The sequence below is a fragment of the Rhipicephalus sanguineus genome, chromosome 7 (genome assembly GCF_013339695.2).
Source record: "Rhipicephalus sanguineus isolate Rsan-2018 chromosome 7, BIME_Rsan_1.4, whole genome shotgun sequence".
NCBI lineage: Eukaryota > Metazoa > Arthropoda > Arachnida > Ixodida > Ixodidae > Rhipicephalus > Rhipicephalus sanguineus.
The window spans coordinates 127,727,642-127,755,470 of record NC_051182.1 but is presented as its reverse complement, the minus strand read 5'-3'; the positions used below and the strand labels follow the sequence as shown (position 1 = coordinate 127,755,470).

At 48.7% G+C, this 27,829-nt stretch overlaps 1 protein-coding gene across 1 annotated transcript; it reads left to right on the top strand.

Moving 5' to 3' along the window:
• The first annotated feature begins 65 nt into the window (after positions 1–65).
• LOC119399001 (neprilysin-1-like) lies at positions 66–25,935 on the top strand. The gene is made up of 8 exons (XM_049417496.1): positions 66–125; positions 2,739–3,131; positions 12,006–12,148; positions 13,997–14,270; positions 17,783–18,091; positions 21,804–22,210; positions 22,955–23,312; positions 25,627–25,935. The coding sequence occupies exons 1-8, from the start codon at positions 66–68 to the stop codon at positions 25,933–25,935; spliced, it is 2,253 nt and encodes a 750-aa protein (XP_049273453.1).
• The last annotated feature ends 1,894 nt before the right edge of the window (positions 25,936–27,829 follow it).

Sequence of the window (27,829 nt, the reverse complement as noted above, 5' to 3'; positions counted from 1 at the left end):
TCTCGATCGCGTATGGTCGCGTATTGGACGAGCTCCGTTTGTCTGCGCCCGTACAATTTCCAGTCATGCACTACCTGCCAAACCTGCGCAAAATCCTCACCACGAAGAAGAAGGAAAAACCAGGGGTGAGTTCGGGCCTTGCGATCCGTTCTTCTGTTAGCCACTTTCGCTCCACGCTGGTATCCCGAGTGCTGACTAAATATGGCCGAATTTAGCAACTCTCTTGCAAACTCTCTTGCATCTTCTAGAGCGCGTAAAGCCTGTTTCACATGCGAGCGACCGAGCGGCGGGGCCCGCAGCGATCAAGCGGCAGCAGGACGCTCGGACGCGGCTTCGTTTCACATGCACCGCTTTTGCGCGGCGCGCGCCTCTGCGATGCGCAGTGATGGTTGTGGGAAGCGCCCGTTATCCGCGGGTTTCCTTTCTCCGGGCTTGCTTGTTTTGGTGCGCTTGGGTTGCAAGTTTCACGAGCCTTCTACTTCGGTGATCGATTTTCACGCGCCTAAACCTTGAATGATGAAAATGTGCAGTGTATCAGAGTGCAATTAAACAACTTCAGTAGTCACGTTTATTTCTGTTCCAGCTTTCTTTTTTTACCACGCAAGTCATGTTGCACGCCCATACACTTGGCCATGGAAAAGTAAAAGAAAGAATTTGTTTTTCGGGTTTTAAGCTTTCACAGGGCTTTCGGTGGCTTTTGCTCTTGAATGCCGCAAGGCGTTGGTGCGCAGTATGGGCCGGCAACCGGATGCAAGCGGCCCAGTCGACGACATTGTGGGTTTGTGAAGGAGCTCGTCTCTTTTCTTTTTTTTTTTTGCCTATTGACATTCTGCAGTAAAGAGGCGGCGGCATTTGTCGTCTTCGGGGTACGTGACCAGTAAAAAAAAAAAACAAAAAGAAATCAGTAAACCATTTGAACGTGCTGCACCAGAGTAGTAAAAAAAAAAACTGAAACATCTGCTGCGAACAAGTGCGGAGTGTCGTAGGTTCCCCCTGTCCGGACCTATGTTGGTGTCACGATTAGATAAAAATACAAAAGAACAAAATGGCACGTGCAAACGATTTGTCTGCTTTGATGGAAGCGCAGTAAAGAACAACAAAAGGAAAAGAACGGCGTTTTCTACACTGCCAGCTCGTTACAGCAAATGTCGTCTGCTAGGAAACCGAGTCGGAGCGAGTTCCTCCCGGCGCGCGCGGCTGCTCTCGTCTCCATCCCTACAGTCACGTGCCCCCCACGTCACTGCTCCCCCATTGGTTGACCTTGGGCAGACGCTCTAGACGCGCTGCCGCGAGCGAATTTTTCCAAATGGAGCGAACAAGATCGCAGCGTCCTTTGGTCGCCCTTAAAACCTGTTTTTGGGCTTCCGCGACGGCAGCCGCTCCGCTCTTGGAGCAAAATCGCTGCATGTGAAACAGGCTTAACACTAGTACGAACTACACAGCACATAGAATTACTAGAAGCACCAAATACAGTAGGAAACCACACCGTAGGTCTCTTGTTTTTTCAACCATGAGCTTGATCACGCGACCTAAAGACTAATGTCTCCAGAAGAAGAAGAGAGTTTACTTTTAGAAAAAAAGTCTGCGTGGCTCGATATTAGGTGGTGCCCCCCGGTAAGTTCCCACTGGCTGCCGCGGCTTGCCGGGCCTCGTGTGAGGTTGCTAGTTGGCTTCCCAAATCCACTTCAGGAACAACTCGATGTCTCCCAAGACCACGCTGCGAATGTTTTGTGAGCCCTCGTGAGACCGCTTTGCCTGGACGGTCCACGCAGTGGTGTGTGATGTGAACAAAGTGGTTGTGTTCTAAGAAAGCGTCACACAAGGGCGACACCAGCGGCGCTGCAGCCGTCAAATTCAGCTTAGACGATCCGGAAGTCGCAATATCGTTCGACATATCACATCGACATCAAAAGGAGTTTGGCAGGTCACATAATGCAACGAAGCATTACGTGATGTTGTCATCGGCCACATGCACGGGTAAACACGTAGGGCGATCGAAAGCAAAGCGTGCACGTTCCCTAGCTTGCATGATGACTAATTATATGCAAATACAGAAGACGAGAATCGAATCACAGGAAATCCCAAAGCTAGATGGAACGTGTCAATCTTTTGAGAACCTGTCTGTACTAATTCAAGCATGTCCAAAGATAGTTGGAACGCGTCTCTCTGTTCAGAAACAATCTGTACTAATTCAAGCATGTCCCAAACTAAAACCAATTCCTGCCGCCAAACGTGAAGAATGTTCCTGAAGACGGGGCTAGGACTTTGTTAACAACCATCGTCCCAACAACATATAATAATGATTGTTGGGCTTTCACGTCTCAAAACCCCGATATGATTGTAAGGGAGGCCGTAGTGGAGGGCTCCGGGTATTTCGACCTCCTGGAGTTCTTGCCGCGCACCTAAATCGTAAGTACAGTGTGCCTCGTGCATTTCCACCTCCATCGAACATGCGGGAACCGCGGCCGGGATTCGATCCCGCGACCTTTGGGTTAGCGGTCGAGCACTCTAACCACTTGACCACCGTGACGGGTAGTTCCCTCTCGTAATTATTATTGGAAACTCAACGTTCAAAACGATGTTGCGGATGAAGAACCGGAAACAGGGGGTGCGCTGCTCGCCTAGCTACGGCCAATCAACGGCGGCTGAAATGGACTGTCCACTAAATGGGCAGTTCGAGAATAGCTCCCCAGTAATGATGACGTGGCGACCATGATGGTGATGGGGATGATGACGAGTGCGACAACCGTTCGTTTCTTCCCTTAATTGTCTCGTCGCGTTCATTTCCGCCGACGCAGAGGGTCAAGCTGCACCAGCCCCTGGACTTCCACGCCGACAGAAGCAAGGCTTCGGGCACTGCGAACGCTGCACAAGCGGCCGAGCCACCGAACCCGCAGGCGCCCCTCGGCAACCGACTCAGACCCCGGCTTCTAGGCCAGCGCGTGGCCGCCGCGGTTCCGATGGGCCAGGAACTGCACGGCTGGATCCAGAGCTTCCCCTGGCGCCGTACAGCGTACGTGGCCTTAGCAGCGGCTCTGATTCTGGGCGCCTGCGGGCTGGCGCTTTTCCTGGCCTGGTACGGAGAGCTCGAAAAGCCCATCTGCGACGAGGCCTGCATGGAATACACCACGGTACGCCACCTGTCGGCCACATGGCTGATTTGAAAGGCATAATATAGAATAATAACAGCAATAATAATAATAATAATAATAATAATAATAATAATAATAATAATAATAATAATAATAATAATAATAATAATAATAATAATAATAATAATAATAATAATAATTGTTTGGGTTCACGTCCGAAAAGTATTATATGATTAGGAGAGACGCCGTAGTGGAGGGTTTCGGAAATTTTGGCCACCTGGTGTTTCGTTAACCCACACCTAAAGCTAAACATTCGGGCATTTAGCATTTCGCCTATATTTCTTTCTAAGTCGAAAGCCTTAGTAGATGCCTCGTCAAATGCGAAAATTGACCATCGGCGTCGGCCGTCGTCCCGCGGTGTCGGCATCAACAGCAGTGATGCAAAATATCATTACGCGTAGCACCACATCACGTCGTCATGACGGCGCACATCGCCAAATTAATGACGTCAGATGACGTCACGTAACGTGACGTCATATGAAGACGTACTCGCATGAAATGGTCGCTTGGTCAAAGGTAGGCGGACCACGGAGGAAGTCCAAAACCAGGTGAGGCGCAGAAGGCTTTCGGAGGGAGGCGGAGGAGGACCAATACTTCGACTAAGAAGATGGCTTTCGCCTTCGAGTCGTCTCAGGCGAATCATAAGGGACCCTGTGAGTTCTTGTTGGCCCCCTTATCCGTATTGTCGTGGCATTGCGTGCAAATCATCAGCAAGCCTTCAGGAGGAGCATTTAAAACAACGAACTTGGACAAGGAGAAATCGGCAGCGTTACTCGCATATAAGTGCAGATGATATTGCGCTCTGTGTGACCTACAATGAAACGAGGTCGACGCGGCTCGGATCGAACCGGCTTCTTTCGGCTCAGCAGCCGAGCACAGGAACCACGACAACGCTGCGGCGGCCTTGGGATTGAGCCTGACTTGGGATTAATGTGACATATTCAAACGATATGCACTTCTACAGTAGTCTGCTATAGGCTAGGCATTAACGATTTCAACCTGCACTCGATATGTGCGACGCGATTCACCGGCTACCTGTATTAAGAATTGATGCAGACCCTACGCGTTGTGCAAATCGATCTCATGCGAAGCAATCGGCCAGTAGCTGCTTGTGACGCGATTTGAGCCATGTCTTAGGAAGTCGATGAATAATATTAATTGTTGGTGTTTAACGACCCAAAACCACTATAGTGGAGGGCTCCGGAAATTTTGATCATCTGGTGTTCTTTAACGTGCACCTAAATCTAAGTAGAGGGGCCTCCAGCACCTTCGCCTCCATCGAAAATGCGGCGGGATTCCAGCCCGCGACCGGCGGGTCAGCAGTCGTGCACCTTAACCACTAGACCACCGGGGCTGGCACAAAGTCGATCAAAGGTTTTGTAATTTCAACAGTATGCGTCTCGGGGGCATACCAGGCACTATATACTCGATGGACAAGTTGGGGAGCCACGATATTGATGAAGCTGTGCACAAAAGACATTAACTAACACAGAAAGACGCAAACACAAGCGGTGGAATCTAACGAACACAGCTCACGTGACGAGGCACGTTGATTACACTGGCGTCTACGCTGTAGCTCAGTGTGTGTGACGTAACACCGGCATTCAGGTTACAGCAAAGACACCACTTCTATAGAAACGAGGTGTAAGCAGCGTATGTTGGCATATTTTCTTGCGCGAACTTCAGATGTCACCTTTCACCTGAAGCACGTATATCCCCTTTTTATTTTTTTATTACATCCCGGCAGAACGATTCATTTTTTAGGGCAAACGTGCGTTCCGGCCGATTCAATGCCCTTTACAATTTTTCAGACATAAGAAAGCCGTGTTTCGAACAACCCTAAGCACGCTATACTCAGTCATTTTCCGGCGTCGCAGTAAAGATGCAACCGCGTGAACCTTGTCGAACAATAACTGGTCTAGGGTTGCGCACTTTTGCTTAACACTAGATCACTGTGACAATGCAGTTAAACAATCGATCGATCAATTACTTACAGGATTGTCCTTGCATTCTGGCACAGAGCGTCGTTACTTCGTTTACAGGGGAAACTGTTTCACTGTTCGGGGACGGATGCACTGATCACTTATATGTTACAACGGTCGCATGAAAAGCGCCCAAGCCGACGCTTGTTCGGTGTTCGTCACTCCGCTTCACTTTTCAGTCAATCGGTTCACTCACGTCATAACACGCCGCCGAAACGGTGCGCTCGGCGGGCGAGAAATTCGGGCCACCGAAACGCAGATAACACACGGAAAAGCAAAACACGAGAGCTAGAGGTAGGCGTATCACGGCAGACATGTGAAGCGCGCTTAGCTTGACCGGTGTGAACACCGTCATTTCCTAGGGAGCGCCAGTGAAGAGACATAATTTAATAAGAATGAAGGCAATTGTCTTTACTTCGCGCCGTAAATCTGTTTAAAGGCTAGCTCGGAATAATATTCTGTTTCAGTAAAACAGAGCTCGTCGTGTTTCGTTTTTCAACTTTTATAGTGTGTGTCGCCTGCTCACCACATCGCGCTTTAATCGCAGCTCACGTGACCCAACTTGCTGGCGTCGTACTAGAACAGGGGACGCGCCCTTACCTTGCCCTTACTGCGCAACCAGCAGGAAAGAAGAAGGGAGACAGGAAAGAGCGCGACTGCGCTCTTTCCTGTCTCCCTTCTTCTTTCCTGCTGGTTGCGCAGTAAGGGCGAGTTTACAAGTATGAACCAACTAGTCTGCAAAGAAGTTTTGCTAGAACAGGGGAGTGCTCGGAACGAGCTTCGGAAAGCGAAACCCCAACAGGGTCAATCCGCCTGTGGCGCTGCGATCGGTAGTCTGCAATGTGCCGTCGTTTAAGAGTTGCGCGCGGCTCCGCCGAAGTGGGGCAGGGGCAGAATGCCCATTTCCCACTCAAAAGGCCCGGGTTCGAATCACTGATTGACCCTCTTTGGGCTTCACTTTCTGTACATTGGTGCTGCGGCCGTTCCGAGCACTCCCCTGCTCTATATCGTGGGTACAGCGCAACATCAGAAGGAAAAGAAAACGACACACAGGAAAGAGCGCTGACTTTCAACTAGACTTTATTGAAGGTGCTTCGGCCGCTTTTATACATGGTGCAGGTACCGTGCGCATGCTCTATAACACGTGTCATAGTATGTATGATTACGCTAACTAAGAAAAGAATATTCTATATCGGATAGGTGAAGAGAAGGTGTACTAATGCACTGATCCGAGGCCTTCCTGATAAAAAACGCTTCTATAATTTCTCTTTCATGCTTCGTTTTTGCTTTTTTCAGAAACCTTGTCTTATGGAATACAGGACTGCACTTGCATTCCTTGCAATGTATGGCCATATGGCTACCATACCCATTCTTGACGTTGTACGCATGCTGCCTAGCTCGATCATTAAAACATTGCCCTGTTTGACCTATATATAATTTTCCACAGGTTAACGGTATCTCATAGACAACATTTGATTGGCATTCTGTGAAGCTGTGCTCATGACGTATATTACATGGTCGATCATTCTTCTTGCAATTCAGGACACACACTTTTGAAAGCTTGCACGGGGCGGAAAACAACAAATTGATATCATATCTGGTTGCTATTTTCTTTAAGCTGTGAGACACCTTATGTACATATGGTATGACATGCAATGGTCTTTGGTCCTTTTGTTTTCCCTTTGGTCCCGTGTTCTGGCGCTTTACTTTCTGTAGGAGGCTTTCGCAAACGGGTACGACGACGCTGTTGGGGTAGCCAGCAGCTTTTAGTTTATCAATCTGCGTAGTGAGACTAGCCTCAGCCTTGTGCTCACACGACTTATGAAGGGCGGCCTGAATACACGTGGTGGCAATGCCTCTTTTGATTACCTTTGAATAGCCACTGTCAAAAGGGAGGACATTCTTAGCGCTCCTAGGTTGATAGCACCAGCAAGTATGCCTATTGTCAGAGAATGAAATGAGAACGTCTAAATATTGTATGCACTTGTCTTTTGGCAATTCAAATGTGAAATTGAGCCCCCATGAGTGCTCTTTGAAGACATTGAGCACGGCCGTAACTTTATCATTAAAACACATTTGTCCGCTCTCTTCAACAAGCACAAGGTAGTCGTCAACATAACTATACACTCGGCGTACAGGCACACATGCAAGGCTCGCAGAAATGCGGTTGTCTATTACGGATAAGAAGATGTCACAAAGAAGTGGGGCTAGTGATGAACCTATACATATGCCGTTGCGTTGGATTAAGAATTGCCCATCGTGGTTGATGGTTGTCGAACTAAGATAAAATTCTAGGAGCGTGATAAAATTGTCAGAGTTCAAGCCTATAGCGTTCTGAAACTGCGGCTCCTGTTCTTCAAAACACTTCCGCACTGCACAAAGAAGGCCATCACGTGGAACCGAGTAATAAAGGTCCTCAATGTCTACTGAAAATCCCACGATGTTGGAATGGTACCCCATCTGTAGTTCCTGGACCAGTTCAGTGGAGCTTCTTATTAGAAACGGATCTTCAAAAGTCAGCTTTTTCAATTTGTCCTGAAGAAACTGTCCTACATGTTTCTGCCATGACGATCTCTCCGAAACTATCACTCTGAAAGAATGCTCCGGCTTGTGCGTTTTGCAAGAGAAAAAGGCCTCCAAGTAGCCTCTTTCAGACTTGCCCACTAGCTTTCTTAGTGCCTCCAAATTCATGTCCTTGGTCAGCTTCAGCGCTTTTCTTTTCTGCTGTTTGGGGTCAAATTTTATGGGCTCGAAATGTTTGTTAATAGCCGTGGCTGCTTTTGCCTGAAATAATTCTTGCGGAAGCACCACGAATCCGCCTTCTTTATCGGCCTGTATCACTTCCAAATTGTTATCTTTCATATAGGTGGCAATCTTCTTCAGCGGCAGTCGTGGGGATTTCTTGTAGTTAGATATGGCACATTCAACACTCTCCGCTATGAGATGACTTCTTGCATCATCGCTAGCTTTTTGTCCCAAGCTGCGTGCCATGGCCAGCTGCTGGTAGGGTTCCAGTCTTGGTTGAAAACTGTACTTCGGCCCTTTTTCTAACACCTTTTCAACTTCGTTTGGTAACGTTGCTCCACCCAACTTCGTTACTTTGCTCAGCGACATGTTTTTGTTTCTACTTTTTGGCAAAAATAGCAGTGTACGTCTCCAAAGGAATTCGGCGGTATTACTTGCTAGGCTTTTGAAGTGACGCAGTCTTGCCTTCTCGTACGGAGGATCCTTTCCTTCAAGAACTAGGACATTAAGCCAATCGTAGTACATCCGAATTTGTCGCCACTTTTCCGATTTTATCACTTTGCAAATCCTTTTGGCGTGACCCCAAGAAGGTTGAACGAGACCGAAAATTTGCAAAGTGATAAAATCGGAAAAGTGGCGACAAATTCGGATGTACTACGATTGGCTTAATGTCCTAGTTCTTGAAGGAAAGGATCCTCCGTACGAGAAGGCAAGACTGCGTCACTTCAAAAGCCTAGCAAGTAATACCGCCGAATTCCTTTGGAGACGTACCCTGCTATTTTTGCCATAAAGTAGAAACAAAAACATGTCGCTGAGCAAAGTAACGAAGTTGGGTGGAGCAACGTTACCAAACGAAGTTGAAAAGGTGTTAGAAAAAGGGCCGAAGTACAGTTTTCAACCAAGACTGGAACCCTACCAGCAGCTGGCCATGGCACACAGCTTGGGACAAAAAGCTAGCGATGATGCAAGAAGTCATCTCATAGCGGAGAGTGTTGAATGTGCCATATCTAACTACAAGAAATCCCCACGACTGCCGCTGAAGAAGATTGCCACCTATATGAAAGATAACAATTTGGAAGTGATACAGGCCGATAAAGAAGGCGGATTCGTGGTGCTTCCGCAAGAATTATTTCAGGCAAAAGCAGCCACGGCTATTAACAAACATTTCGAGCCCATAAAATTTGACCCCAAACAGCAGAAAAGAAAAGCGCTGAAGCTGACCAAGGACATGAATTTGGAGGCACTAAGAAAGCTAGTGGGCAAGTCTGAAAGAGGCTACTTGGAGGCCTTTTTCTCTTGCAAAACGCACAAGCCGGAGCATTCTTTCAGAGTGATAGTTTCGGAGAGATCGTCATGGCAGAAACATGTAGGACAGTTTCTTCAGGACAAATTGAAAAAGCTGACTTTTGAAGATCCGTTTCTAATAAGAAGCTCCACTGAACTGGTCCAGGAACTACAGATGGGGTACCATTCCAACATCGTGGGATTTTCAGTAGACATTGAGGACCTTTATTACTCGGTTCCACGTGATGGCCTTCTTTGTGCAGTGCGGAAGTGTTTTGAAGAACAGGAGCCGCAGTTTCAGAACGCTATAGGCTTGAACTCTGACAATTTTATCACGCTCCTAGAATTTTATCTTAGTTCGACAACCATCAACCACGATGGGCAATTCTTAATCCAACGCAACGGCATATGTATAGGTTCATCACTAGCCCCACTTCTTTGTGACATCTTCTTATCCGTAATAGACAACCGCATTTCTGCGAGCCTTGCATGTGTGCCTGTACGCCGAGTGTATAGTTATGTTGACGACTACCTTGTGCTTGTTGAAGAGAGCGGACAAATGTGTTTTAATGATAAAGTTACGGCCGTGCTCAATGTCTTCAAAGAGCACTCATGGGGGCTCAATTTCACATTTGAATTGCCAAAAGACAAGTGCATACAATATTTAGACGTTCTCATTTCATTCTCTGACAATAGGCATACTTGCTGGTGCTATCAACCTAGGAGCGCTAAGAATGTCCTCCCTTTTGACAGTGGCTATTCAAAGGTAATCAAAAGAGGCATTGCCACCACGTGTATTCAGGCCGCCCTTCATAAGTCGTGTGAGCACAAGGCTGAGGCTAGTCTCACTACGCAGATTGATAAACTAAAAGCTGCTGGCTACCCCAACAGCGTCGTCGTACCCGTTTGCGAAAGCCTCCTACAGAAAGTAAAGCGCCAGAACACGGGACCAAAGGGAAAACAAAAGGACCAAAGACCATTGCATGTCATACCATATGTACATAAGGTGTCTCACAGCTTAAAGAAAATAGCAACCAGATATGATATCAATTTGTTGTTTTCCGCCCCGTGCAAGCTTTCAAAAGTGTGTGTCCTGAATTGCAAGAAGAATGATCGACCATGTAATATACGTCATGAGCACAGCTTCACAGAATGCCAATCAAATGTTGTCTATGAGATACCGTTAACCTGTGGAAAATTATATATAGGTCAAACAGGGCAATGTTTTAATGATCGAGCTAGGCAGCATGCGTACAACGTCAAGAATGGGTATGGTAGCCATATGGCCATACATTGCAAGGAATGCAAGTGCAGTCCTGTATTCCATAAGACAAGGTTTCTGAAAAAAGCAAAAACGAAGCATGAAAGAGAAATTATAGAAGCGTTTTTTATCAGGAAGGCCTCGGATCAGTGCATTAGTACACCTTCTCTTCACCTATCCGATATAGAATATTCTTTTCTTAGTTAGCGTAATCATACATACTATGACACGTGTTATAGAGCATGCGCACGGTACCTGCACCATGTATAAAAGCGGCCGAAGCACCTTCAATAAAGTCTAGTTGAAAGTCAGCGCTCTTTCCTGTGTGTCGTTTTCTTTTCCTTCTGATGTTGCGCTGTACCCACGATATTCAGCATGAACCAACTCGCCCAAATCAAGCTCTTGTTCCCCTGCTCTAGTACACTGCACTCGCAGTTTGTTCTTACCCGCCGTGGTGGTCTTGTGGTCATGTTTCTCGAGTGCCGACCCGAAAGCCGCGGGATCGAATTCCAGCTGCATAGTTCGGCAAAAAATGTGGAGCTCACTCAAACTCAATCATGGAATATGGTTTGTCCTTAGGGCTCACTCGGACTCAGACTCACCTAATTATTACTCACTCGGACTCACGGCTCGATCTGAGTCTGAGTGAGTGTGAGTGAGTCGACTCATGAGTCTGTTAGCTTATAATTAGCTTTTTCGACCAGGATGTCAACGCACTTAAACGCCAATATCTCGCTTAATCGGTCCTCTTCGATACGCATTTTGATCTCGTGCCTTCAGATATGAGTTAGCAGTGATTCCAATCCAGAACGGGCATTTTTAGAAAGATATGACTCGTGCGAGATATTTTTATAAAAAAACTTCCTTTGATAAACTTTGCGGGGGGAGGGGGGAGGACAAGACACGCCTCTGATGAATAAATATTGAGATGGCGTATGAACGCTAGTGCGTTGAAGTATCTGTGAATAGAAGTGAGTATCATCGTGAGCCGTCATAAGGCTTATAGTAGTGCTGAAGTTGAGTAGTTATTATGTCCCTATCACGGCGGCCGCATTTCTATGAAGGAGACATACTAGAGGCCAGCGTACTTAGATTTAGATGCAGTTAAAGGACACCAGACGGTCAAAATCTCCGGGGCGCTCCACTACGCCGTCTCTCATGATCATATCGCACTTTGGGGTCCTCAGACTCCGACAAGTATACATTAATAGAGTTTTTTTCAGGACAGATCTAAGTCCAAAGCTTCGCGACCGAGTCAACTGACGGTTGGCGTGGTCGACCGAAACAGCGATGGTTTCCGTCTGTAATCACTGGCTTCTCTCGTGGTTACCGTGATTTGTCTGATTGGGCTCTGGCTAAGGCGTTTTAGCAGAGGTGTCACTCTTGTTTAGCAGTTCTTTCAACTTCCATATATGATCTCGTTAGGAGTCAATGCATTTCCACGTATTATCTTTCCAAGGGCTTTGTTCACGTGCTCTTCAGTCCACGTATACATCACCACGTGTTCCTGCGAATCGGATCAGTAGCCAAAGCATTTCATCCAGACGCGTCGCTTACGAACTCAATTTTGTTCGCGCGCAGCTGCTCGGCAAAACCATGGACTGGTCGGTGGATCCCTGTGAAGACTTCTACCGCTTCGTGTGCGGCCGAGCGCCGAGAAACGAGACGTCAGTGCGCCGTAGTATCAACGACCGCTTCCTCACTACGGTCATCGATACCGCCAGGTATAGAACCTTATCCTATTACAGCGAAGCCGTCTTAGTCTACTCTGTGCCATTGTCGTCAACGTAGTAGTAGCAGTAGCAGTAGCAGTAGCAGCAGCAGCAGCAGCAGCAGCAGCAGCAGCAGCAGCAGCAGCAGCAGCAGCAGCAGCAGCAGCAGCAGCAGCAGCAGCAGCAGCAGCAGCAGCAACAACAACAACAACAACCGTAGTAGGCGTCACGCAGGAAATGTGACTAGACTTTGGGGAGGGCAGCGAATAAGGAAATAAATAAATCGAAGTCATTATCACATTAAATGATGATGATGATGACGACGATGATCGAAATGTGTAAGTGCGCGTATATGAAATCTAGCGGCGGATTTACCACACATCGTTGTCTCGCTGCCAATCACATACACTCGCGCGCTCGCAGCATCACTGTCGGAAGGCTTCAATGCTTGACACTGGCTGAAATTTTTGTTTCGCGTTCGTTGAGTTCGTAGGTCGGTCAGTCAGTACAATGCAATAGCGAACGAGGAACGGCACTGGAGGCCACTTTTCGAGAAGAGGAATTTTCTTCGTAAGGACAGCGACTGCTCTCTAGCGAGAACATCGTTCAGCGTCATGTCCACACTGATGAACACCGGCACCTGTGACTTTGCCTCTATGTATCCGCCATCGGTTAAAACTTCGGTTCTCACTTAGTCAAGCCTGCACCATCCTCATCACCGTCAGCATGACTGCGCCCGCTGCAGGTCGAAGGCCTCTGCTATGTTTCGCCAGTCAAACCGATCCTGTGCTTGCTGCGGACATGTTATACCAGCGAACTTGTTAATCTCATCGGCCCACCTAACTTTCTGCCCCCCCCCCCTCGCACGCCTGCGTTCTCTTGGAAAATATTCTGCTACTGTTAACGACGAGTGGTCATCTTGCATATGCAAGGCATCCACTTACGCCATAAATCATAATTTTGATGGAGTAGGAAAGCACCCGCTACGCCAATATACGTCTTTCTGAGGATAAGCGAGGTACTCGCTACACATCTGTAAGGTGTTATGTGCGCTTTGTTGATGCTGCGTATGGCTGATGACGATCAAGAATTATGGCTGAGCACCTTGCAGTGCGTGGGAAGCATTAAACCACGAACTCGTTGCGCAATTAGCATTGTGTGACGACTTGTCGTTATTTTAGTCGTCTGCTACTCTATATTACATAGGTTAACGCGATTCCTGGCCCGACATGAGGTCTGTATAGAGTCTTTTTGCATATGACTTTAAGTACCAGCGTGGTTCTGTGCCACAATACTCGACTGTCACGCAGAGGGCCCGGGTGCAAATCCCATTCCATCCTGGCTATTTTTCTCTCATTTCACTTCTTGACGTCTATCGGTTAATTTTTCATGCCTATCGGTTAAGCCACCGACGTCGACGCCGCTCAACGCAGGAACGGTCACTTAAGAGCTGCGTTCTAAAAGTTGAAAGGTCCGTCGTTGCTACCTAAAAAATACCGTTGGATGGGCAGCGATCTCACAATGCCCGAAGACATGAACTAAAGCGTTGAAGTTTCGGACCCAAAACCCGCGACAGGAAAGTGGGCGTGTATGGGAAAGTCAGCTATCTGAAACGCTCGGGAAGTGCTTGACCTCACTAAAGCGAGAGAGGGCTATTGGACGGAGCACCTATGCAAATTCTCTGTGGGAGGGACAGTGATGGATGTGGGCGGAGCTAACATTTTTTCTTAGGTTGCTGATTTCTTGGAGCGCATTTTCATCTCCCCTGTTAAAACGAATATCGGATATAACGAACTAGATGACGGTCCGCATGATAGCTTTGCTATAACAAGAGATTCGACTGTACACACGTTTTGGCAGGAACGAGGAGATCCCGGCCGAAGGCCAGAGTGTGGCGCAGAGGGCGGCGCGTCTTTTCAAGACCTGCGATGACGTGTTGATACAAGAGACGGACTACGTGCCTCGTATCCGCGGACACATGCGTGATGCCAACCTGCATTGGCCTCAACACCCATCGAATCGTGACACCGCCTCGGTGGACGTGTTGAGTACCATGCTTGACCTGAGCAGCAAGTGGGGCTGGCCGTGTTTTCTCGAGTTCCAAGCTGAAAAAGTCGGCGAATATTCGTTCGAGGTATGTGGAAGCCTTCGTCAACGCTCTCCCCACCTGGCGCAGGCGCAAAAATACAATGAAACGCTGCACGCGACAAACGCCGCGCACGACGTTCCGTCGCCGCCGTCCAAGCTCCCAGCCGCATCACCGTTCGAACCCATCCCTTCACCTGTCTGCCTCTCCCTGCGCTGCGCGCGCCACACACTAACTCGCTCAGTCGTTGCCGACACCGAGCGCAGCAGACGCTCTACCTCCGCCCCCCCTCCCCCTCCCTTACTGCCTTCATGAAAGACAGGAGCGAGAGCAGGCGCATATGCGTCTGCGTCCCATTTATAAGGAGCTTCGCTCATCGGTTGTATTGGTACACGGAACAACTGCTAGATTTTTCTCATTTCATTACTTATTTCGCGCGATACCGGTTACGGACACCGACGGTGGCAGCGGCGCCGGACGACTGCGGCACGAAGATCGGCTGTTGTTGTGATCTCCTAATAGCTCTCGTTGTAAAATAAACGAACCATAGTCCGGGTCCACTAAAGGAAGCAAGGCCTAGCCATCAGACAGGCCTAGGAGTTTGAAATGTTCAAGCAGTTCCTTCGCGACATCTGGGGAGGAGTTCGACAGCCACTCCTCCAGGGTCGCAGGTCTTAGGTTGGTATAGGTATGTGTCTGATGCAACAGCAGTGCCCGCCCGTGAGTTCTGCTAATGAGCCCATATGCCTTTATCGAAACAATGTTTACACGTCATAGGTTGAAACACTGCCGACATGTATGTAAATGGAGTGGCACGATGGTCGCGTTGTCGTAAGTAACAAAACCGGAGCACGGCTCTCACCCCAAAGTTGCGTGTTCGATCCCGACATCGGCGGTCGGATTACGTTGTAGATGAAATGCTAGAGGCCTATGCGCTTATTTATTTACTTATTCAGATACGTATAGCACCCGATAGGCATTATTGTAGGGGGGCAAGCAAAACAAAGGAAAGCATTAGAGGCAGGAACATGAACATCAACCCGTGCACTGACATAGCACAGTGCGATGTGAGTGCACGTTGATACCAGACGGTCCAAATTTCCAGAGACCTCTACTACGGCGTGCCTCATAATCGTATCGTTGTTTGGTACTTAAGACTCCATATGTTATTATTATTGAGAATCAATAATAATAATAATAACACTGTGTGTGTGTGTGTGTGTGCGTGTGTGTGTGTGTGTGTGTGTGTGTGTGCGTGTGCGTGTGTGCGCGTGTGTGCGTGTGTGCGTGCGTGTGTGTGTGTGTGTGTGTGTGTGTGTGTGTGTGTGCGTGCGTGCGTGCGTGCGTGCGTGTTTCAGACGACGCTCAGAACCGAGGTTGGGCTAAGAGAACGAAATGTTAAGAATAAAAGGGAGGAATATATGAACCAAAATGAACTTTTCGGCACAACTCTTCTTCGCTCGTGGATTGGTAGCGAACAACTCGTTGCAAACAGACCCGGTCCTTAACCGACCAACGTGAAGGAATGTGAACTTGGGCATGCTGGTACTCCATATTGGCACCTATAGCGCACAAAGGGAACAAGACACAGCCGCACGACACTTACACAGCGATAACCTTCAACGAATGGCTTACTTTACGAACCAGTGCAAGTAAATATAGAAGCCAGGCAGCACCGCACGCAGCCACATGTGTACGAAGTTCGAACATTTCACACATCAACGGTACATCTGGAAGTAAGGATATGAAGGCGAAGGTGAGATGAAGTAAGGCAAAAAGAAGTATAGCGAAAACTGTTCCAAGATTACAAGGCATGCTAAAATACCTTCTCCGTCAAGTCACCCTCATTGTCGCATTTAACCGACCAACGTATGATTATGGCGCAGAAACGAACCAATCGGAAACATTGACTCATTCCTCCTCTCCGGGATATATTTATTCATCCGCATATTCGCCCCCCCCAAAAAATACCCTCTCCACTTTTGGACGCTGCTTCTGTCAGCTTGTCAGTTAAGTAAAACGAGTCTCAGCAGCCAGTGCTGTTAACAGGGTGCTTTGGTTTGACCACAAACTTCTTTACGGTAGCGTTATACCGGCTTACCGTAGCGTCAAACGTGACAGGCCGGATAGGTGGTGCCATCTAGAGGAGGCGAGATGAACCTGGCAAGCACAGAATTATTCCGAAAACCTGGAATAACTTGGAGCGGCGTAATGCCGAATGAGTTGCCTTTTTAATCCCTTTTCCTCAAGAACACTAGGCGATGGCTGCGCCGGCTGCAGTAGCTTCAATCTTTGCACGCTCCCGCGCTTGGTAAGCTTCTATATAACGTGCTAATATCGCCTACCTTTGCTCAGGTGTTTCAGTAGACAACTTTGACTTTGCTTGAGATTTCGCAGCCTACCGTCTAGCTGCATCTACTGTATGATTAGATTCAGCCTGTGACCTGCGCTGAAGCTCACGCACAGACGGTCCAGCCGACGCGCCATTCATGGCGAGACCTGTAGTCTTTAAACCTTCAACCAGAAGCAGTCGTTAAACCTTCACATAGTCACGTGGTACCGCAGTAGCCAGGCTTCCAGCGCGCGCAGTTGCGATGCCTCTCCGCAACGGATCACGTGACCTGACTTGGAGCGAGACAGAAGCAGGGACGAAAGAGCAGCAACTGCGACTGCAGGCGCCCGGGCCACGGCCCGGGCTGACCGAGAGACAAGAGTGTTCTCCTATCTCTCTGGTTCGCGCCTCGATTCATGCGGCTCTTGTTCATTTGTTCATTCATGCGGCTCTTGTTCATGCGGCTCTTGTTCACGGTAGGACGCGCCTTACGTTGCGCTCCCGCGGCTCCAGGTCATTGCGACGCCATGAATGACCTTGTGAGAGATGAAGTAATGGAGCCTTCGGTCTAACTTGAAATAAAAACAGCGCAAAAGACATAGGACCAGTAAATGTTCGAAAGCGTTTGAGCTTCGCCTCAAAAGTAGAACGCGATAGTGTAATCGGCCCGTGTTCACATATACCCTTCCCAATCGGCAGCCTCGCTTCGCTTCTCGCTGGACACCTCAGCCGTCCCGCAAGGAAAGGAACGTCTGTGCGGTTAACACTGGCCGTTTCAAACTATCCGAGAATGCCTACTGCAAGCACAGTTGCGAAGTAGTCACTACGCCATAATTCTTTTTGCGAATAAGGAATGTACCCACTAGGCGTCCGTAAGGCGACACGCGAACCTACGCACCTGCCCACTTTGTTGATGTTTTTTCTGATTATTATGATTAAGTATGTCTGAGCGCTTTGTAATGGGGTAGGCCTGTTTTTTGCTCGCAACCAACAGAGCTGATTTTTGTCTCACAGCCGACAACACCGACGCCGACACAGGAATTTTTGCGAAATGGACCCATTGACGCTATCGCGTTACAATAGAGACATATAACACAGCGCAGACTTGTTTGTAAGTCAGCGCTGTTGTCTGTGCCCTCTTTCATTAGTGTTCTGTCCTTCGCGCTGTTTTATTTCAGGTACGTCGTGCCAACTTGCTGAGGCATCCGCTTTTGCTTTAATATTGCAGATTGTCGCGAAGCCTACTCCGGGCCTTGACCAATTCAAGCTCCACGCGCTAAACCTCGAGCCGGGGTCGCCGGCCCATCGAGAGTTCTTCGAGACGCTGTACACGCACTACGGCGGCGGCGTAGCAGACGGCGTCACCTTCGAAGAGATGTTGTACTTCGAGGCCGAGGTCTTGGAACCACTTCTGAATGTGTATTTCGCGCCGCCCCAAGCATACGTGTTGGAAAGGAGCGACTCCGACACGTCAGGAACGTGGGAACGATGGACGACCACCATCGCGAGGCACTACGGCCTCTCTGGAAACGAAATGGTACGGCGACATCTTTACAATAGGGAGTATGCTGCTCTTTTAAAAGAAGTAGTGGTACTAACTAACTTTAAGGTAGTAGCCACTTGTCACAACATTTACTATCTGCGTAGTAAGAAAAGTTAGTAACTGCCAAGTTAGTAACTTTACTAGCGTGACACTTACTACTTACAGCAAGATGGCAAGTTGGGCCAGTTGGTTTACGTTCATCTTGAAATTTTGAAAGAAGCAGACAGGTCCTGTCTGCTTCTTCTAGTCTGTTTTTCGGTGCGCTTCAACGAAATTTTCAAAATGAACTTACTACTTCGTCACTACCTACAAGGAAGTAGTATTACAGAGCTAGTAACATTATTAGCCTGACAAGCTCAAATGAAATGAAATCGTGTGTTATTTTCTCTTCATGTGATTACTGGTAAATACACATGACAATGACACCCAATGTATACGAACGCACGAACACACACATATAGGCAAGCACAGAATGTCAAGGCTTCTACACGACACACAGTCTAATCCCAACCTAAAGGATATATATGTGGAGCACAAATAAGGCAGCGACTCGACACGTCCTTCGAGCGCCGGAGACTAAACACAACGGACTTTTTCTTTTATTTCTGCGCCCCTCGCGCCAGCCTTGCTGCCGCGTCGCTCGAGGTCTCGCCTGACCTCTCCTTCAACGTACAATCCCGTCGATGTCGGCGGCGCTACGAATACAGCCCTACTTTGGGGTAGCACACGTTGTACAGGTGAGCTAGCCATGAACTCGGACTTACATTTGATGTTTTGGACCCGGATTCTTGTACCTCGCTATTTGCATATATACGTGTGCCATCAAGTAGCTGAAAATTTTATTTCAACATAATTTAAAAAATTAGTCTGACTAAATTTTTCATAAAACTGTCAGGATTACAGCATAACATCCCGCAGCCTATAGAGGTACAGTAACGTTCACTAACTCGTCACGTACGCATGTAGTAACCACTACTAACCCTGACATGCTAGGCAGGGACGGCAGTATTTACTACATCTAAAGGAGAAAAAGTTAGCGAAAGGTAGTAAAAGTGTGAAGTGGGTAGTAAATGCTGCAGTTAGTTACTACCTTTTTAGGAATGTACACTACTGAAATTCGCCGATGTAGTGCTCAAGGCGCTCGGCACGTAAGCAAAGTCGTTGAGGGAGCCCAGTTATCAGTATAGTTTCGTAACGCTTTGCGGTAACGCTATAACAGCATAGAATGTAGCGGGAAATGCGACACTGCACTACGAGCTCGGTCATTCTGAGTTCGCGAACACTAATTCCGAGGGCACTAGAGACCCAGTCCAATGAGAAAGTCGAGGACAAAGCAAATGGAAGCAGGCGCTGAGCCATTTGTTATCTGTCAAGAATTTAACACGGCAGCTCATTCGACGGATTTCACGGAGTGGAGTTGGCTGAACTTTTTTTTTTCACAGCGGAGCCATTAAGGTTTTGTAGCGTTAGCTACACTTGCCTAGCCGGAGCCGATTTCGCGTGGAGCGTCATGAGCCGTGCTGCGCATGAGCGAGGATCAGTGATGTCACACAGCTGGGTCACCGGAGCTGGCATCTCACGCGCTCTGCGACACCGCCACGCGCGGCTCGCCGCTGCTGGTCTGCGCGTTCGGGAGGAGTGGCGTCGTAGCCGCGGCAGACAGGCTGGCGCCGGCGCGCGCGCAGACTCCGCCACCGCCGCGCGCGGCTCGCCGCTGCTGGTCTGCGCCGCACTCGAGAGGAGTGACGGCGTAGCCACAGTGGCGCCGGCGCGCGCGCAGCTATTCGCCTTCGCTGTACAGTCGCCATCTGACACTGCGCTGGGGCCGCTTGATAGTGCCTCTGACTGGCGTTTGCAGGTGGGTAACGCCATGGAGAAGGAGAGCGCAAATGCTGCTCGACGGCGCAGAAGCGGCCGAGAAGCTTATATATGATATCCCGAAGTAGTTGCCTGGCAATTAGCGGTTCAGCGTACGAAGAATGAACAGAAGAAGGCTAATAATCCTAGACAATCTGGAAAGCTAAGAATAATCAGCTGAACCTTTGCTAACGCTACGTATATCCTGGCATAGCCGAGCTAAGCCACTGCAAATTTTTTTGTTTCTCCGCGTGGATCGTACAGAAAACTACGCCTAGCTATGGCAGAAGAAGATAGAAAGGAACAGAAAGAAAAAGAAAGCACAGCATAGCATTGTGTAGTACAGCAAGGGGGTAGGAAAGAGAAGTGAAGGTGAGGAGTGATGTGAGGAGGAGGGAAGGAGGAGGGGCAGAATAAAGCACAGCATAGCGTACTCTGCTACTCTGCCATCAGAGTAAGCTATGCTATGTGCCTGACTAAGTACACAACTGTCAGTTTTACTGCAATAGCATAGCTTTGTATAGCATAGCATAGCAAGGGGGTGGGAGAGCAGACAAAAAAAGAGGGTGAGAAGGAGGGAAGCGGGGAGGGGAGAGGGTAAAACATAGCAAAGCCGTTTATACCCCAGTATTCGCCGCGAGATCGGGCTAGAGGTGGCAGCACTGTCGCCGCGTTTGTGTGGATAGGCGGTCGGCGGCGCGTATACAAATGTACGCTGCGGCGCTTCGCCGTAGGCGGTTTGAGTCTATTGTAGGCGATTAAAGCCTGTTGACTACAGCGTAATAGTGATGTATACGCCCTCTATTGCCACATGAATGCATGAAACCGGCCTAACGTACCTATTAATTGTCAGAGAAGTGCTATCTGCCAATCAATGGCGTATTGGCCTTCGGTCACATTCGTGTTCTGCATTGTGCTCGATGTTTTTTCTTGCTTTATTTGCACGTGTTCAAGTTTTGTTTTGCCTATACCCCAATATGAACAGTGTGGCGCGACTGAGCCAATGAAGTATTTACTTCTTGCTGTAGCGGCTACAAAGAAAGGGAGCCTGTATTTCTGCGTAATTAGATGAAGTAGAACTTTGTGCACTCCGCTTTTCTGTTTGCGTGAATACGCGTACTGCTGTAGAAATGCGTGGCTTCAGGTCTTTTTTTACCGCTAACCATGTTCTGCAGACGCTAGTTCATGCTTTGCGGTATCACAGGGATTTCCAAATCGCCAACACATCACGAAACGATGTCGCTAAAGTTCTGCATTTACACCTCGACATTTAGTACTTCTTTTTCGTTTAGGACGCCGCCAAATGCACTATGTGATGCGCTTGAGCGAGAAAGGTACCCACATTGAAATGATTATGGCGAATGGACGGTACGATGGTTAGACCTAGCGCCATTCGGACACGAGCATGTACTCACTTATTAGAGTGCATGCAAGTCTCGTAAGGCGAAATGCTTATGTATGTCGTGTAGGCATACGCACACGCACTTGATACTGCTCAAGCACAACGGAATAAGCTGTAATCTGAGGACGTGCATGACGTACGCACACATGCGAACACGGTGTGGCTAGCAGACGCAACGAGCCATCCACACCACAGGGTTTCGTCCGCTCGCTGCTAGGTGCCGACTCTGCTCGATCTAGCGGCCAATAGCAGAGGTGGGAGAGTGAAGTGAGGGTGAGGAGAACGGAATCGAGTGGAAGGCCACTAGCTCCTCTATTGCCCAGGCTTGGCACCACCAGTGCGAAGCTGCCCTATTTTTTTATTATTATTACATTATACGAGTTCTCCAAAAACCAACACGTTGCTAAAGATCCTAAAATCCGGCCCACGCGCGCCCTTCACGCCCAGGTCACCATCTCGACGACCCAGCGGGAGTACTTCCAGGTGGTGCTGGAGCTGATCGCTCAGAAGGAGACCGTCGTGGAGCTCGTCATCGGCTGGCTGTGCGTCCAGTTCACCTCGTGGTTCGCCAACCGACAGCTGATCGCAAACTACAACGGCAACGGCGAGGATGTCGCGGTGCTACACCGGAGAAATTGCTTAGGCTTCACCTTAGCGACCATGGGAGTGGCCCTGTTCGTCCCCTTCGTGGAGAGCGTCTACACCGAACCGGTTCGCGCCGACGCTGCGCGCATCACCAGGGCCGTGCGTCGCACCGTGTACCAGAGCCTCGACAGGGCCACATACCCTTGGTTCGAACTCGACGTAGTCTTCAAGATCCTGGACATCGCTAGCTCACACGACATCGAAGCGAGGTTAGCAAAAAAAGAACTCACAGGGTGCCTTATGCATACGCCTAACACGACTCGAACGCGAAAGCTACCGTCTTCTTTTCCTTCTAAGTTGATGTACTATCCCCCCTGCTCCCTACCGCACGGGAATCTTTCTGGGCCTAACGTGGTTTCGCACTGCCTCCAAAATCGGTGCCACTGGATGCTTTCTGCACCTGACCTGCATGGTTTCGCACATGCCTCTGGGATCGGCCCACCTTTGTCCATGCGATGATCGTCACATGACGGTGTCATCACGCGTGATCCGATGCGATAACGTCCTCACGTGACGGCCTCCAAGATCGGATGCATCGCAAGCTTTCTGCACCTCGCCCTGTTTTGCATTGCCTCCGAGATCGGTTCACCTTTGTCCAAGCAACGATGTCACACGATGACGTTATGTGAAGTCCCGCTATGTGATGTTTAAGTAACGTCACAGATCTTGGCGATCTGTGATGTCATGATGACGTGGTGTGGTGATGCATCACGTCGTATTTTTTTTTTTTTTCACTTGTGTTGACGCCGAGCCCGACGGTCAATTTTCGCCTTTGGTGCGGCACCTAAGGCTTTAGCGTTCAAAGAGTCCGAGTACCGTACGGTCTTTCCTAGAAACTTCCGATTCTGTCGGCTCGTAGCCGCTACAGTGGAACAGCACGCCAAATAAATAATGTATTTCTGCATTGCGCACAACGTTTCTGAAGTTTTCGGCGCTACGTTCGCTGGTCACAGGTTCTCACATTTTCCGGACATGGAGGTCAGTTTCGTGAGGAACATGCGAGACGCGATCATCGCCACCCGCCGGACCAACGCGGACGCGATCGGCGCGCTGATTGATGCGTGGATGTTGGCGGACGAACTGTACGCATTCCTGACCACTCCCGACCGGGCGGACTACTCTCTCAAGCCTTCCATATTGACGTCGCCCCTGTACCACCTAACCGCACCTATGCCGGTGCGCCTAGGCACGTTCGGCGTCGAAGTGGCTAAGGCCACCATTATCAGCTACGTGGATCTTCGATACGAGGGCCATAGCACCAATGCTCTGGATCTCTTCCGAAAATGCTTCTACGCGGCAATGAACAAAGAGGTAAGTTGAGCGAGTTCTTTATAGCCACGCACATAGGCGTGTGCAGAATTCTTCATTGGGGGGGTGGGGGGTACAGGGGGGGGGGAGTCTCACCGCAGTGCCCCCCTCCCGATTGATAGCGTAGCAACGCTCGCAATCGAGCGTTACCATACGTACGCCCATAATACGCCAGCAACGGCCGCGTAGCTGTTAGTCGCCGCGTTCGCGTGTGTACGATGTCAAAGACAATAAGCTTGCCATCACTGCCGCAAACTGGAATATTCAGGATTGTGCCAAGGCATGTTTGTTTCGCTAATAAACTTTTTTCTCGCTTTATTCGCCTTGCGTCACCTTTAAAATAAGTTATAAACAAACCACCGACTGCAAGTAGCGCCAGCTATGGAGGATTAAAAAAATAACGAACGCGTGATCTATGTCTTCCGAGATTCCGAAAGCACCCATCCTAGAGCGCGGAATATTTGAGCATGGCTCTTGGAAACGGCGCCGAATCGACATGTATAGTTTACTGTCGAATCTCAAGAGCATGTGCCTAAATCATATACAAGCGTCAGTTCGGAGCTATCGAGCTACAGAATGCACGACGTCCACGTGATAGGTTAATTCGCTGTAAGAGGCGACCGCTTTCGTCGGTGCGGCCATATTTTCGGGTGTTTTTGATGTGTCGGGCGTCTTCCGGTAAGGCGCGCGCATGCGCAGTTAACGCCCGCTATTGTGTTATACGCAACATGATTTGCGTACAGCGAAATACCTGACAGACTAAAACATTCTATTGTTACTGCAGAAACGTAATGAATTGTAAACACTCAGTAGCGGCCTAATACCGATTCAGTTGCCTTTTAAAACTTTTTTTTTCCCTCGAGGACACTGGACGAAAACAAACAAACGGTGTCTTTTAATTTGGTTGCACGAAGCATCACAAGATGTCGATACCGTCGTCCGGCAACCAGGTATTCTGTAAACCCCTTTGCATATACCGCTATACCGGACAAGCTAAAAACATCTAATGACGACGCTAAGTTTATGAAAGAAAGAAGGAGAAATTAAGGGCTGCTTTTTTTTTACAGCAGACCTGTTATTGTCGCGTGTCGTAGTAAAGAAATTATCAGCATCATAAGCCGCACGCGCTATCTTCGTCCTCTTCTTCCTCGCTCTGAGAACACGTGCGCCGATTAGTCCGGCGAGGCATGCAGTAACACTGATGGGCGAGAGCACGAGTACAGAGAGAGAGAGAGAGAGAGAAAGATAAAAAGTCACAGTTGCGCCGCAACGGCGAAGCAATGAAGGCGATGGCAACAAATTGGAATGTAACGCGAAGAACGGAAAGCAGCTCGAAATTGCCAGCGCGTCGCTCGAGCCTAAAGGACGAACGAAAAGAACGCAAACAGGACGAGTGCGAACTATCATCCGTCACAGCTCGATACTTGGAGCGCACTGCTGAAACATAAAGCAGGACGCACAAAACGTACGAACAGGTACACACAGGACGAGCGCGAACTAAATGTCGCAGTTGTTACTTATTTCTGTTTGAACAGCGCGCTCCTTTCGCAAACGCGGCCGCTGCAGCGAGCGAAGTGACCTTCGTACGCTCTGTGACTTCAGCGCGGACATCGCGGGGAAAGCACAAGACATACAACCCCCCGCTCCAACCCCCGCCCTCGCCCCTTCTTTCCTAGAGATAAGCGCACGAAGGCGACCCCGCCCTGTAGGGCGAAGGGCATCGGCGTTCGTAGGAGCGGGGCGACGACCTTTAAAGTGCGCCCCGTGCGCTTTTCGCGCCATCTCGCTGGTGAGTAATAAAACACGCTGAAGTAAATGCTGTATATAAATAGCTCGCCGTTAGCATGCTGAAAGACGGTACTCTTCGTGGCCTAGCCTTCTAACGCCGCGCCGTTCGATTTCGCGCGTCGGAAAGTGTTTCTGAATTATTTTTTGTGGCTTTTATATATATATATATATATATATATATATATATATATATATATATATATATATATATATATATATATATATATATATATATATATATACGGAGCATGATTACGGCGACGGCAAAAACCAGCCGAGACTGTCCATGTAATTGCTATCGCAATAAAAAGGATTAATGGCAATAACGTTCTTGGCGAGGCGGAACGAAAGAATGAGAATGTTAGACACAACCTTCATGAGAATCAACAGAAAATGAAGCCAAGCAAAGTATAGGGAATCTTATTTGTAGCAATTAAGACATAAATGTGTAGAAATTAACGTGGACGAAAAGACAAGTTCATGGCACACGCAAAGTCACAAAGCCCGTTATCATTCGCACTACTTTCAGCAACCCGGACAGGACGGCCCCGAATGGCACCAAAGAGTGGGCACCAACATGGCGTCTGGCGCCGCAATGGACGTCGCGCTCGCAGTGCTCAGGCTGGAACCGTCCTTCAACGAGCAGCGGCTGCGCAACGTGTCTCTGTCGGGACACCAGCTCTTCTACGTGATGCAGTGCTACGTGCAGTGCGGGGCACAAGACGGCCCGGCGCTGTGCAACGAGCCACTCATACACAAGGAGGACTTCAGCAACGCCTTCTCGTGCCCTCCTCAAAGCAACATGCGATCCCAGTACCAGTGCAAGAGTTTCGTCTGACCGCGTACTACCTCCCACGTTGTTTGATGTATATCGTGCGAACAAGTGGGGCGTTCGCACGACATAGTGCTCAATGTGTATGTGTATATGTGTATGTCGAATCACCTTAACTCAAACAAAGAAGCGGAATAGTATTGATATAATGATACATTTTTTCTTGTGTCAGAAAGATTGGTGCAACTACGCGCTATTTGTGCGAAGACTGAGGAAGCAGCGCAGCTGGTGGCGTTGACCTCCTGCTTTCCCTCCTCCTCACATTCACTTCCCTTTCCCACCCCTTCCTATAGTGTGCTATGCGTCACCCTCCCACCACCTCCCTTCCTTCCCTCTCAGCTCAAAGGCTCTTCGGAAGGCATCGGCGCGTTCTCCTCGATAATGTAGCAGCTTGTCGCGTACGTTATTCTCCATAGAGACACTACCAAAGTTTACGCGAGTACTACTTGCTTTTGGTGCCATAGCGATGACACTTTATATCGACCGACACACTTCGCCACTACGGAACTTGGGGTATTTAGGTACAGCACTTCCTCACATTCCGATTTCGGCAGCGTGCTCTTGTCGGCGGCGTAATCAAGACCCCCAGAAAGCAGCTGCTCGTCTCGCTTTGAGATTCGCCACGCCGGTGGATAGTCCAAAAAATAGTCAAGTAAACAAGCTAAAATGTGTCATTCGGGCATGCCGTTGAAGTCATAACTACAATAAACACAGAGATTAAGAATGCTAGAGCGAGGGGCGGGGGGTGTCGCTGGAGCCAATCAATGTTTGGACAAGTGGTCTTGTCTTGTCTTCAAAACAGTGGCCACCTTGAAGAAGACAAGACCGCTCGTCGAGACATTGCCTTAAGCGAGACCCCCAGCTCAAGGATTTCTCTTCTATTCAAGCATCCATGTTCCTCTTAACTTTCGCATTGTTTGGATAATAAATCCAGTTTTTTTAAGAGTGAGAGTTTGTTTTGCCGGAGATGACCGAGACTGCGACGGCCGACTGGTCTACAGGGCTAGAAGGTCCAGCTAAGCCGCTGGACTTCTAGACTCCCACTGAGAAGCGGGGAAGCAACAAGCTCTCGCTTCGCAAGCTTGTTCGTAAAGTTAACCGCCTCCTTCTCTCCTACGTGCATTGTTGTCTGTAGTGCGCTGCTCAGGACTGAACGCAGAAGGACTACGGCTACTCGGCAAGAACACAACTCCCCCCCACCCCCACCATCACCACGCCGATCCTTTGAAAAATTTCGCCTTCCACATTCATTTCTTTGGACTTCCGTACAGTTTTCACGTTAGTTTATTCGCCTACTCAGCCAAAGCGAAAAGGGCACGCGGCCTTCGTAACAAAGCAAGGCACTGACGCGTACAGAACAGTGTCACGGTCGGCGTCAATACGAGTGAAGAAAAAAATTATCAGTGACCATGGGAAGCCCGTATGAGCACAAAGGCGTGTACAGGGTCGACCACGCCTAAAATGAACACCTCTTTAGTATTCAAGGCGGTAAAAATACAACGTTTATTTTACTTCGCGATGGAAATTATCGTTAAAGTTCACTCGTGATATCGATAGACGCAATAATAATTTTCTCAATTGCGTATTGCACATCAGTTTTTATGAAGTCCCGAATAGAAACAAGGTGTTCAACTTAGATCTGGACAACCCTGTACATGTCTATATAAAACGTAACTAAAGAAATGCGCGGAATACAACCAACCCCTATGCATAGCCTTTATAGATTACGAGAAGGCATTTGATTCGGTGGAGACATCAGCAGTCATGCAGGCACTGCGGAATCAGGGCATCGAGGAAGCCTATATAAACATAATAGACGAAATCTACAGCGGATCCACAGCCACTATAGCCCTCCATAAAGAAAGCGACAGAATCCCAATAAAGAAGGGCGTACGGCAGG

What these genes read in the sequence shown, in the direction of transcription:
- LOC119399001 (XM_049417496.1), top strand. Translation starts at nt 66, where the DNA reads ATGCACTACCTGCCAAACCTGCGCAAAATCCTCACCACGAAGAAGAAG. An exon ending in CCTGCATGGAATACACCACG is followed by an intron (nt 3,132 to 12,005) that starts GTACGCCACCTG and finishes GTTCGCGCGCAG; the next exon opens with CTGCTCGGCAAAACCATGGA. An exon ending in TCGGCGAATATTCGTTCGAG is followed by an intron (nt 14,271 to 17,782) that starts GTATGTGGAAGC and finishes TTAATATTGCAG; the next exon opens with ATTGTCGCGAAGCCTACTCC.